Here is a 13,076-nt window from a genome sequence, read left to right as displayed (position 1 = left end):
ATCAAAAATAAATGAATAAATCGACAGATAAGTCATGTTCCATTTTCAGTAAGAGGTGGTTTAGCGTTCAGTTAAGCAGGAGTTGCTAGCCCACCCCCTACCACCACCCTCCCCAACCACACCCCTGTGTTCCCTTAGCTGGCAGCGGGTGCCTGCATGTCTAGGCACTTATGTTATCCTAGGGTTGAAAAGTTACAGGCACTCTGCCATGTGACTGAGCCATGACCCGAAAAGAAGGAAATCCCAAGACCCAGGACGTACAATAGATAAGGCTTTGTGTCCTGAACCAACACGGTGGGGTGTTTGGAGAGGGTGTTATGCTAGGCGAGAGCAAAGGTTGTGTAGCTCTCTGGAGTACCAGGCTATGGGAAGACGGCAGGACCGGGTTTTTTGTTTGCTTTGTTTTAGTTTTTTGTTGTTGTTTGGTTGGTTTTTTTTTTAAACTAGGTCCTTTAAAAATGACTGTTTCGTGCCAAACTGGTACACCGGTCATTTTAGTAGACTGACATCCATGTCTATAGAATTGTAAAATAAAAACCTCGAACTTTTCCCCAGTCTCTGGAATTTGATTGCAAAGTGAGGGTCTTACTGGGAGTTCAAGGCCAGCCTGGTCTACAAAGTGAGTCCAGGACAGTCAAGGCTCCACAGAGAAACCCTGTCTACCAACACAAAAACAACCCCAAAAAACAAAGTGAGGGTCTTATTTCTCACATAATTGACAGGTTTTAGTTCCTTTCCCTGGTGACCTAAGCAAAGGACCGTCAGCTAAGCAACTGACCAGACTACCCTCATGCCAGCCCAGCGGCTTAAAAAAATTCCACAGACGCAGCACAGCATGGTGGGTCCTCTCAGGAGTGCTCAAGGCCATGTTGCAAACTGAATTCTTTCTCACAGGTTTCAGGAAGGAAAGGGTCTATGCCACGTGCTTGAAGAGTAGTCCATAGCACACTGGAATCCTCAGTCAGTCCCTGAGCCCTCAGCCCCTGTGGGTGAATGGGTGTATTATGAGGAAGGAAGAGGCATGCAAAGGATGCGCCCATTTAGTTAGTGCGTGTCCATCAAGCAGGCTTTGCCACCAATAGCTCCTGTTAGCCTGGCGTCTTTACACAGAATCAACTTTTTCGTTTGTTTGGTTTGGTTTTTCGAGACAGGATTTCTCTGTGTAGCCTTGGCCATCCTGGACTCACTTTGTAGACCAGGCTGGCCTCGAACTTACAGCGATCCGCCTGCCTCTGCCTCCCGAGTGCTGGGATTAAAGGAGTGTGCCACAACGCCCGGCTATAGAATCAGCTTTGAGGGAGGAGAGACACTGAGCAGAACCTGAGCCCAGTCTGATCTAGATGAACTACAGCGACTGTTTTCACTCAGGCTGGTGGGTGAGCCCTATTCCTGCGATTGACATAAACAGAGGGCAAGGATACCACAAGAACACAGCCCATAAAATCAACTGTTTGGGCCAGGCATGGTGTATGCCTGTTCACATATGGTGGGCGGGACCACACCTTGATCCTGACTCTTTACATGTGCGTATCCTTAGCCATCTATTTAAGCTTTAATCTCATTTTAGGACTTTAGGGGGAGTCACCGGGTCTCTTTGATCCTCTTCCCAACGTGGCAGCATTGAATACATCTCTCTGTCCTAATTTTTACTATTAATTTGGCTATTTTAATTGGCTTTTTTTAAAAATCAAGTACACGGTTTTGAATGCATGTACACCTGACACCAGAAGAGGGCACCAGATCTCATTATAGATGGTTTTGAGCCACCATGTGGTTGCTGGGAATTGAACTCAGGACCTTTGGAAGAGCAGGCAGTGCTCTTAACCTCTGAGCTGTCGTCTCTCCAGCACTGTAATTGGCTTCTTAAGGATGGGTGGCCACACTTGACTTTTTGGAGGATAGACTGTGACCCTCAAGTTTGGTAACACATATGTGTACCACCCGCCCACACGTACGTGTGAACATGCATACACATGTGCAAAAAAGAAAAGAAATGCTTATGGTTTAATAAGTCTGTAAGTCTGACTTTCAAAAATATGTACCAATTCAACAGCCTGGTATTTTAGGTGTTACTGTCTTTTGCCCCATTGTGGGTCCATTTTCCTTCTCAGGATCATGGAACCAAGCATCAGCTGAGCAAACAGGGAGACATTTTTGGCTAAGAGCAAGAGAAATGAAGGACAAACTTTCAAATCAGTTTAGCAATTACGGAGAATTAAGAAGTAACATAAATAGAGTAAAGAAGCGAGGAAGAGGGAGAGGCTTAAAAAGGGGAGGAATATTCATGTTTTCTTTTCTTTTCTTTTTTTTTTTTTTTTTTTGTTTTTCGAGACAGGGTTTCTCTGTGTAGCCTTGGCCATCCTGGACTCACATTGTAGACCAGGCTGGCCTCGAACTCACAGCAATCCATCTGCCTCTGCCTCCCGAGTGCTGGGATTAAAGGCATGCGCCACCATGCCCAGCTCTTTTTTTTTTTTTTTTTTTTTTGAGAAAAAGATTTAATTATTTATGCAGTATTCTGCCCACATGTGTGCCCGAATGACAGAAGAGGGCTCCAGATCTCATTATAGATGATTATGACCCAATATGGTTGCTGAGAATTGAACTCAGGACCTTAGGAAGAGCAGCCAGTGCTCTTAACCTCTCAGCCACCTCTCCAGCCCTATTCATTTTTTTTTCAGGGATTGGAATGAACATTCTGGAATCCATGCGCCATTTGTTTTCTCTCCCTTTTCCTTTCTCTCTCACCCCTGCCCCCCTTTTCTCCTTTTGACCATTGCTATGGTAATTGTCAAAAGTCATCAGTCCCTGGTAGTGAGACATAGATCAGCAGTGTTTCCCCATAGCCTGAGGGATCTCACCTAAGGGATGTGGATTCAGGTAAAGTTAAACCCTTGACTACACATTGGGAAAGACTTTTAGGACTTGCCAGAGAGAAGCAAGCTTGGTGAGTAGAGATAAGGGATGGGACATACTTCAGATTAAGTGCTGGCACTGTGAGACATGCGGGGAGAAGGGCGCTACACACACAAGATGGGTGTAGCTCAACAGAGTTATGTTTAGCTGTCTTCACAGTGGATCTGTGTGATTGCAACATACTCTTTTTTTTTTTTTTAGGATTTATTTATTATTATGTATACTGTGCTCTGCCTACATGTACACCTGCATGCTAGAAGAGGGCATCAGATCCCATTATAGATGGTTGTGAGCCACCATGTGGTTGCTGGGAATTGAACTCATGACCTCTGGAAGAGCAGGTGGCGCTCTGATTCACTGAGCCATCTCTCCAGCCCTGCAACATACTCTTACATTGCTCAAGGAAAAGTAATTTACCGCAAGGTTTGAAGATTCAACAAAGGTTAAGAATTAAATAAAAATATATGGTCCTGGTTACTTCTCCTACATTAAAGAATTTTTTTTGTAAACAAAATTGTAAAGGGATTTTTTTTTACTAGGTACTTTGTTTAAATTTAGAGATGAGAGCATAGTGCTAAACTGGTAAAACCCAAACAGCATAGTTTGTTTTGAATGTCCTGTTTGAGATGTCTTTGGGAAAATAAGCACCATCGCTGAAAGCCATCTGTTCTTGATTGTTTTTTGTTTTTATTTTTCAGTAGTGTTGAAATTTTTTGATGCTCAGTCAGCAGGAACTATAAACTAGATTTTAGGATGAGGGCTTAAATAACAAAATTTCAGCTCTGCCGCTAAGGCGCCCGTGAAAAAGCTTGTGGCGAAGGGGGGCAAAAGAAAGAAGCACGTTTTGAAGTTCACCCTTGCCTGCACCCATCCTGTAGAAGATGGAATCATGGATGCTGCCAACTTTGAGCACTTCCTCCAGGAGAGAATCAAGGTCAACGGCAAAGGGGGGAACCTAGGTGGAGGGGTTGTGACCATCGAACGGAGCAAGAGCAAGATCACTGTCACTTCTGAGGTGCCTTTCTCCAAAAGGTATTTGAAAAATCTCACCAAAAAATATCTGAAGAAGAATAATCTTCAAGACTGGCTGCGCGTTGTCGCCAACAGCAAAGAGAGTTATGAATTGCGTTACTTCCAGATCAACCAGGATGAGGAGGAGGAGGAGGACGAGAATTGAGACACGTTAGTCTGGAGTGTGTGTGTTGTATTAATTCATAAATAAAACTTAGGAACAAAAAAAAAAAGAACAAAAATTTGCAAAAATTATCTTTTAGGCAACGCCTCAATTCTTTTTTTCTAGGATTATTACATACACAATTGCCTCCTTACCTCCATCCCATTTGTTTGTTTTGTTATTTTGAGACAAGGTTTCTCTATATAACCCTGGCTGTTCTAAAACTCACTCTGTAGACTTAGGCTGGCCTCAAACTCAGAGACTCTCCTGCCTCTGCCTCCTGAGTGCTGGGATTAAAGGTGTGCACTATCATGCCCAGTTACAACTGGGTTTTCAAGAATGGCCATAACCACCCCAGCACTCAGGAGGCAGAGGCAGGCAAATCTCTGTGAGTTTGAGGACAGCCTAATCTATAAAGTGAGTCCAAGATAGCCAGGACTACAAGGGAGAAACCCTGTCTCAAAAAAACCAAAGACCAAACCAAATCAAACCAAACCAAAAAACCAAAAACCAAAAGCCAATGCCCCCCTCCAAAATGGACATAACCAAAAAAAGTGTGGTCATTTGTTCAGTTTTTACTATATGTTCAAAATTCCCTGGTCAGAATATAAGATCTCTGCTGGCACTGAAATATGTGACCTGTGAGGAGGCATGTGTCACGATTTTGATGCTGAATGACCCAAAAAGCTCACGTGTTGAAGGCTTGGTCCCCAACTGCTGTTATTATTGAGAGGTAACCAGTCATAAGAAAGCTGATCTCAGCCTGACGTGGTGGTGCACATGGACATGTGTGTGTCTATGCGTGTGTAGGCGCCTGCCGAGGTGTCAGAGCCCCGGGAACGGAGTTGCAAGTGGAGTGGCTATAAACCACTGGCCATGGGTGCTGGAAATGGACTCAGGTCCTATGGAGAGCAGTTTTGTGCATTTAACAGCTGGGCCATCTCTTTAGCCTCCACTTGTCAATTCTTAACTCCTATTAAATCCTACTTTTAAAAAGCCTTCAACTAGCTGGGCGTGGTGGCGCACACCTTTAATCCCAGTACTCGGGAGGCAGAGGCAGGTGGATCACTGAGTTCGAGGCCAGCCTGGTCTACAAAGCGAGTCCAGGACAGCCAAGGCTACACAGAGAAATCCTGTCTCGAAAACAAAGCAAAACAAAACAAAACAAAATAATAAAAAAAGCCTTAAACTAAACCTACACCTTGAGAGTTTCAAACATTTGGAGCGACTCTTCTGTAGTCTGGGCTGGCCTTGAACTTGCTATGTAGCGCCTTTTGCCTCCACCTCCCCTGATTTGGATTGCAGATTTGCAGTGCCACACCCGGCTTTGTTACATGCTGGACAGGGGACCTAAGTGTCCGTGCCAACTAGGTTCTTCAACTGAACTGCATCCAGGTCCCATTTTTATATGGCCAATTGTGTCAATCTGTGAGTGCTTTTCTATTTTCTTTTCAATTATTTATTCAGTAGTTCTTCATGTTTCAAAGTTTTCACTGTAGGTCTTTTATTCCCTTGGTTAGATTTATTATTATTATTATTGTTGTTGTTGTTGCTGCTGCTGCTATGGCCAATGAGGTTGTTTTTTCTTTTCCCCCAGGATGCTCTTTATTGCTTTATAGAAAAGCCCCTGGATTAGTCATGTAGCTACATTGGCAGATTGTTTGCCCAGCATGCATGAAGCCCTAGGTTTAGTTCCTAGCACTGTATAGTCAGGGACATTTGTACATAACTATAGTCTCAGCACTCCGGTGGGAGAGGCAGATGTTAAGGTCACCCACATCTGCATAGTAAGTAGGAGGTTGGTCTGGGCTACATAAGACTTTGTCTAAGAAGAAATTATGTTGCTTTTGTATCTGTCTTGCTGAAAGAAAGTGTTACCAAATATTAGGAATATCTGGTTTAGTTTTTAGAGGTTTTAAATAAAGGTCCACATCATTATATCAAGTATAGTTTTTTTTTTTTCCTATTTGTATTCTTTTGTGACTTTGGCTGCCGGGTAGAAAGCAATGGCAGCACATTGAAAACATAGGTGGGGAATTATTGAGAAACTCAACACGACCTGGGAATCACAAAGACGAAGGCTGGCAATCACTGAGGCACCTTTTAAAATTGAATGCAAGTGCTGATGAGACGTTAGGATTTCCCACTTATAGAGAGGCCTAGTTATTGGGGAATGACACGGTTATCCTAAGAGGGTGAGGGGCAAGGATATTGCAGAAGATAGAAGAAATGGAGAATGAAGGACATGGATAAAAACGATGTTTGTTCCCTGACAGCATATTTAGAAGGCAATGAAATTATGTAATACTTTTCATTTATTAGAAAACGTTTGCAATTTACCATAGCAGTGAAAATAGCCTTTCTTCAAACCTCCATCCACTGAAAAACCTCTCTGGGCTACAGCGGAGACCAGTGACGTCATCGCTTTTTGAAAGCAGATTCGAAATGCTGAGATTTTCAGGTCCCAGCCCAGACTCACGGACCGAGCATGCCCAGAACACCCTGAGCACCGCGGCCTGGAAGCGTGCTATGGTTTGAAAGCTCCGCTCCAACCCACTGGACTTCAGAACCAGGGGGTGGCGCAGTTCCCCGCCTCCACGGCTCTGCTTCAGTTCCTGCCCCCCGACACCAGACTCTGAGGCAGTCTCCATGTCCAGAGACTGTGTACGGTCGGGATGACCCCAGGCAGAGAGAATGGGGAGTGGGCAGGGGGCGTGCCGGGGAGGGGTGGAGCGAGGCTGCCCAATGGGAGCTCCGGGGGAGGGGTCTGCCCAATGGGAGCTCCGGGGGAGGGGTCTGCCCAATGAGAGCTCAAGGAAGGGGGGCGGCCTCCAGTGCACGGGGCAGGGGGAAGGGCCTGCCCAGTGGGCTCTCCCGGGCCGGGGGGCGGGGCTGCATTTCCGGGACTCCCCTGCGGCAGGGGCTTCTGGCTTGCTGAGCTCGGTATGTGGCGTCAGACTCGCAGGCTCTGTGTGCATACTGTGAGGACCAGCAAGTTTTCCCGCTTTTGGGACAGGCCCGCCGCCCTCATGTCCACTCTGCTGATCAATCATCCCCAGTATGCTTGGCTTCAAGAACTGGGGCTCCGCGAGGAAAATGACGGCGTGTATAATGGCAGATGGGGCGGCCACGGAGAGGTATGCGGGCACCCCGGAAAGTTGCGGCCCAAGTTTGCCTTGGAGGCCTCAAGGCGGGCGTCTCCCTTTCCCACCTCCCGACTGGAGCTCAGGGCTGATAGACCCGGATGGGAAGTTTTAAAGTTGTGCAGTAGAAGTCTTCTCACAGAGGAATGCAAGAATCGAATTTAGATTTTAGTGCTGTGAGGAATCGATGGCTCTTTTCGAGCTGCTAAGGAAGGCTCAATTCCAATGCTTGCTCAAGCCATATGGCAATCTTGCTTGGGATCTGTAACAGGCTCTTCCTGGCTGAAATCTTGTAAACTTTCTCCCCTTGAAGATTTGCTTTTCAGTATTTATTGCCCAGACTTGGTAAAACGTTTTCTAGAATGCAGTGGACAGGTAAGGATATAGTTGCCCAAAACTTAGGAGAGTGTTGCGTACTTTTAAGGGAAAGAAAGCACTTTCAGAAGCATGCATTCCAACTGTACTAGAACCTGCTTTGCTAACAGGAAGCCCAACTTCTTTTTGACTACCCTTGGCTGTACGAGATACAGATGATTTTAATCGTTGCCATGAAAATGGGAGTTTCGCCCTGTTTTCTTTTTGGTTTTTGGACTTGAACCCAGGGCTGTGTGCACCTTAGGCAAGCACCCTATCAGTCCCTCCCCCCCCTCCCCGCCCCCAGCCTGATTCTCTTGTGGCCTCTACTCATTAATGTCTTTTGATAAAAATATAACCTTTTAGCTGTCTTTAGTTTTGTCTTTGGATTTGGAGCCTTTCCAATTTCATTAACACAGGCCTTTTTGTAGTTGGTCTGGACTTAGGCTTCCAGACCAGAGGGTGGTGGGCAGAGTAAGGTGAAAAAGCAGGATGTTAAACTGATCAGTGGAATATCTGGTTACCCTAAGGGTTGAGTGAGTATGTTGTTTCTGTACCTCTGAACCAGTTCCTAAGGCAGAGGTGAGAAACTCAGAGTGCTCTGAAGTTAGCCTGAGGGCTCCTGTTTTGCTTTATTTTTCTATTTGGTTTCTCCCAATTAGGGAATGATTATAATTCCTGTGTATGATTGTCTTTTTTGTTTGTTTCCTTGTTTCAAGGTAATTACAACCTATTGTCCTGCTAACAATGAGCCAATTGCAAGAGTGCGACAGGTAAGTTGGTAAAATTCAAGCTGTTACAGGGAATGCTGATAAGCATTCTTTCGAGGCAAAGGTTAAGAGCAGCCCTGAGGTACAGCACCATGCACTTCTTTTTCATCTGGAGAGACCGCCCACTCTTCCTCCGTGGCATTAGCTAGAAAAGGTGAATCAGAAAGGACTAGGCAAAAGATCTGTTTGTTGTTGTTTGGATACAAGATCTCATGTAGGCCAGGCTACAGTTTGAGCTTGCTGTATAGCTGACAGTGACTTTGAACCTACCCATAGGCATGCAGGACTGTTCTAGGTTTATGCTGGGCCTTGAACGCAGAACTTCATGCATGCTAGGCAAGTTGAGTTACATTCCTAATCTCCCTCTTGGGTATTGCTTCTGAGTCACTCCAGGGGTTTGTGTGTTTTCAGAATGAAAGTTCTGATTCTTCAAATCTTGGTTGGAGCCCAAGGTTGAATTTTCTTTCTTTCTTTTTCTTTCCTTTTTTTTTTTTTCCGACAGGGTTTCTCTGTGTAGCCTTGACTGTCCTTGAACTCATAGAGATACACCGGTCTCTGCCTTCCTGAGTGCTGGGCTTACAGGTATATGCCACCAAGCTCAGCTTGAATTTTCTTTTTTTCCCCTAGACAGGGTTCTTCTCTTGTGTAGCCTTGGCTGTTCTGGAACTCACTCTGTAGACCAGGTTGGTCTTGAACTCACAGAGATCCTCCTGCCTGTACCTCACAAGTGCTGGGATTAAAGGCATGCGCCACCACTGCCCAGCTTGAACTTTTTAATATGGGGTCATGTGTTGTATCCAGAAGAAGTTGTACCTCAATTTAAAAAACAAAGCTTTACAGCACAGTTGGGTTATCTTTTCTTGTATTGGATTCTAGCTGTTTTTTCTATTTATGCTTAAGTTTAACTTAATATATAGTCCCCGACCCCATGTGGGGAATTGAACTGGAGTCTTCAACCATGCTGATCAGGAGTGTTGTCTCGGAGCTACTATTCTAACCTTATAGACCGTCTTTAGGATTGTAGATTATTGAAATCATTATCATCTGTGAGGCTTAGGGACATGAAGAAAGTTCCCACTTCTTTTGCAAAGATTTCTGTATATTCTAGAGGGCAAGTATCCTGGGGTCAATGCAAAAACCACAGCTCTCACCGCAAAGAGAGTAGGAGATAGCTTATTCTGGAGCCAAATTTGAGTGACCACCAGGTCCCGGGAAACACAGTGAGATTACTCCAGGTTGTTTCCCCTGGAAAGCTATTTCATAGAATTTCATAGTTGGAGAAAAAAATGAAAGTCATACGGCAAAGCAATTAAAAAAATACATTGATGGCACCTTAGAGTTGTGTTTATGGCATGATGGGGACTCTGTGTGCCATCTAATGGCATTCTTTAGCTTTTGGTTTGGTGGAAAGGAGTGGTCTGCTAAGCTGATATTCCAAAAGGTTTTTATTGTTTAGTCACAGGATGGTAGTTCTGACAGACACTGAGGGGGCCAAGAAATGGCTATTTAGAGGCTGAAAATGAGCCTAGAATAAGGTCATTGGGCTCTGGGCTTGCAACATTCCAATCTCTCTGCAGCCGTCTATCCATCCATCTGTCTGTCTGTCTGTCTATTATCTATCTATCTATCGTTGGCCTTTGGAGACAAGGTTTCTCTGTGTAGCCTTGACATTCCTGGAACTCACTCTGTAGACCAGGCTGGCCTCGAAATCACAGACATCCAACTGCCTCTGCCTCTGGAGTGCTGGGATTAAAGGTGTGTGCCTCCACCTGTCACAGACCGGCTCAGTCGGGGATAGGTCCTTGGGAGTTCTTGAAGCATCGGTGGGCAGAGATAAGATGAAGTGACAAACAAAGCAAGCCAGAATTGAATTTGTCTCTGAGTGTATTTTTCAGGCAGGCAGTCCAAATTTTTATACATACATTTCAAAAATGGGGGTGCGGAGGGGGGCGGTTTGTGGTGGTTACAGTTCCCACGGAATAGATTCAAAGGAAGTCAGTGAGCAATTAAGCATACACAGTACAGGTACAGAATGCAAAGTAATTGTGTTGTCATATTTTGAATTACAACTTTAAATGAAGCAGTGCAGGGAACAGAACACACAGCAAAGACGTCATCACTTCTATGTTACTGGTTTGTTTGTTTGGTTTTTTTTTTGGAGACAAGGTTTCTTTGTGCTGTCCTAGACTTGCTTTGTAGACCAGGCTGTCCTTGAACTCCCAGAGATCCACCTGTCTCTGCCTCCTGAGTGCTGGATTAAAGGTGTGCATCACCACACCTGGCTCTTAGTTCTCTTTTCTAATATCTGAGCCCCACTATCTGGAGCTTTCTTTTGAAACACTTTACTTCTTTGTAAGCCATAATACAAATTACTAACTAATAATTAATTTTTAGTCATGTCTTTTTTAATAACTGGAAGTGAAGTAGAACTACTCCCGCCCTTAACAGTCCCTGGCTGCAGGCCCAGTTAGGGTGTCTCCTAGCAACGAGGTCATGCCTGAAAAGTCCTGATTTGGGTGTAAAGTTGATTTAAGTTAGAAGAATAGGAACGGAATCACAATGAGAGAAAGGAAAAACTGCAGTCAGTTTCTCCTGGCAGCAACATCAGCCCCAGTCCAGGAGGCTCTCCCTTGGGTAGGGGTCATAGCCTCAGGCTGTGTAGTGTTTGTCACATAGACTCCCCTGGAGGGGTCGTGACAACCACCTACTGGCCCTCTTTGTGATTCTAATCAGTCAGTCAGTATATCTGTTGACACAACTTTTTTTTTTCTCCCTCACTTAACTTCTTTCATTCCTTTTCTCTCACCCCAATTCTTAACGTAGGCCAGTATGGATGACTATCATGAAACCATCAAGGAAGCCAAGGAAGCTTGGAAAATTTGGGCAGATGTAAGTACGGTGTTTATGGTCCCCACTGCAGAACAGGTCACCTGCTGTCATTATGAAAGACAGATAATTGTGAGACAGTGCTGAAATGTGTGCTCTTAGGGACTGTGTTGAATTCCTCCCTGGTAAAACAGTGTCCTTCCCATTTGGAATTAGAAGAATCGGTAACTTTAAGATAGATGAAAACCATTGTGATCCAGCGTAAATTGGGGCCGTGAACATTCTCCCTCAAACTTCTAGTTGAGTAAAAGAAGGGGAGCTCTTCTCTGTCCCTCCTGCCTCTCCTCTCGGACTGACTGACCAGGGCCTCCAGAGTAGCTGCACCATTTTCTCAGGGCTTAAGGAGTACCTGTTGGCTATGAGGCAGAGCCTGTCTCCTTCATCTCTGAATGCCATCCGTCATGGGTTAAAAGAACCAAAATTAGGACTGTGAGGGCTGCCTGGGCAGGGCCTCACTCATCTGTCACTAGGTGTGTGTGGAGTGGGGAGTAAAGGAAAGAAGGAAATCCCTTGGGTTTTGCAGCACCCCTCTGCCTCTGTCACAGTGTTTCCACAAAGAGAGGAGACCAGGAGTGCCTGTCTTCTGGAGTCATCTCGAGGATTGAATCACTTGATCACGCATTGTTTGCAAGTGTTTATGACAGAGCGGGCACATGTCAAGCACCAGCACACCATAATGCCACATGCTGGGTTATCAGGACGGCCTCCTTCAGGCATTTGTCCCTCCTGGCTCTCCTGGATTTACTTCATAGCTGTGATTCGTCTCTGCATGTCACATGATGGGTGCCCAATTTTAGGATCACATTGTATATCAACATAAGGTTAATACATACTTACTTGTGTTTATTATTGTGTGTCCACGTGCACGTGATTTGTGCATATTGGCCCATGTATCACAGAGTATGTGTGGTGGGTCAGAGGACAACTTTGTGGAGTCAGTTCTCTTTGCGTTCACGTGGGTCCTGGAAATCAAACTCACATTGCCAAGGATGCATCTTAACCCATTAAGCCATCTCACTGGGCCAATGATTTTTTTTTTTTTAAAGATGCTTGTTTACTTGTGTGTTGTGTGTACATGCTTGTGCATGTGTGCAGAGAGGCCAGAAGAGGGCGTTGGGTGTGGTCTTCTGTGGCGTTCTGCTTGGTCCTCTGAAGCAGGCTGTTCACTGGAATGGCAGCCAGCAAACAAATCCCAGCAGTCCCCTGCCCCACCCAGTGCAGTGAGGTTACTGGCATTTCCTGGGAGTCCTGGCATTATATGTGGGTGCTGGGATTAGAACTCTGTTCCTTAAGATTGTGGAGCAAGTGCTCTTAACACTTGCCACATCTCTCCAACCACATTAAACTTCATTTTTGTCCTGCTATCCTGAAACTCGCTCTGTAGACCAGGCTGGCCTCGAACTCTCATATATTCTCCTGCTTTTCCCAAGTGCTAGGATTCAAGAGGGCACTGGATCCCCTGGAACTGGATTTATAGATGGCTGTGAGCATGCCACATGTGTGCATGCCCTGATGTGCATATAGAGGTCAGAGGTCAACTTTTATGGAATTGGTTTCCTTTTTCTGTCTTACGTGAGCTCTGGGGGTTGAACTCAGGTCACCAGGCTTGACCAGCAAGCACCTTTACCTGCTGAGCCATTTCATCTCCTTAGCTGACTTTTTTTTTTTTTTTAAGATTTATTTATTTATTACTATGTATACAGTGCTCTGCCTGCATGTACATGTGCAGGCCAGAGGAGGGCATCGGATCACATTATAGATGGTTGTGAGCCACCATGTGGTTGCTGGGAATTGAACTCATGACCTCTGGAAGAACAGTCAGTGCTCTTAACC

General features: G+C 45.2%; 2 protein-coding genes across 3 annotated transcripts in view; both read left to right on the top strand.

The window, feature by feature from the left end:
- The first annotated feature begins 3,714 nt into the window (after nt 1–3,714).
- LOC127204354 (60S ribosomal protein L22-like) lies at nt 3,715–4,104 on the top strand. The gene has a single exon (XM_051163297.1). The coding sequence runs from the start codon at nt 3,806–3,808 to the stop codon at nt 4,091–4,093; it is 288 nt and encodes a 95-aa protein (XP_051019254.1). The 5' UTR covers nt 3,715–3,805; the 3' UTR covers nt 4,094–4,104.
- Nucleotides 4,105–6,977: 2,873 nt separating this feature from the next.
- Aldh7a1 (aldehyde dehydrogenase 7 family member A1) overlaps nt 6,978–13,076 on the top strand; it is a 58,767-nt gene continuing 52,668 nt past the window's right edge. For both annotated transcript variants that reach the window (XM_051163249.1, XM_051163248.1), the window contains exons 1-3: nt 6,978–7,227; nt 8,307–8,360; nt 11,181–11,246. In XM_051163249.1, coding sequence (XP_051019206.1) covers nt 7,036–7,227; nt 8,307–8,360; nt 11,181–11,246 — 312 coding nt within the window. In that variant the 5' untranslated portion in view covers nt 6,978–7,035. The remainder of the gene's footprint in view (nt 7,228–8,306; nt 8,361–11,180; nt 11,247–13,076) is intronic.

The sequence above is a fragment of the Acomys russatus genome, chromosome 20 (genome assembly GCF_903995435.1).
Source record: "Acomys russatus chromosome 20, mAcoRus1.1, whole genome shotgun sequence".
NCBI lineage: Eukaryota > Metazoa > Chordata > Mammalia > Rodentia > Muridae > Acomys > Acomys russatus.
This window is presented reverse-complemented; position numbering and strand designations above follow the sequence as displayed.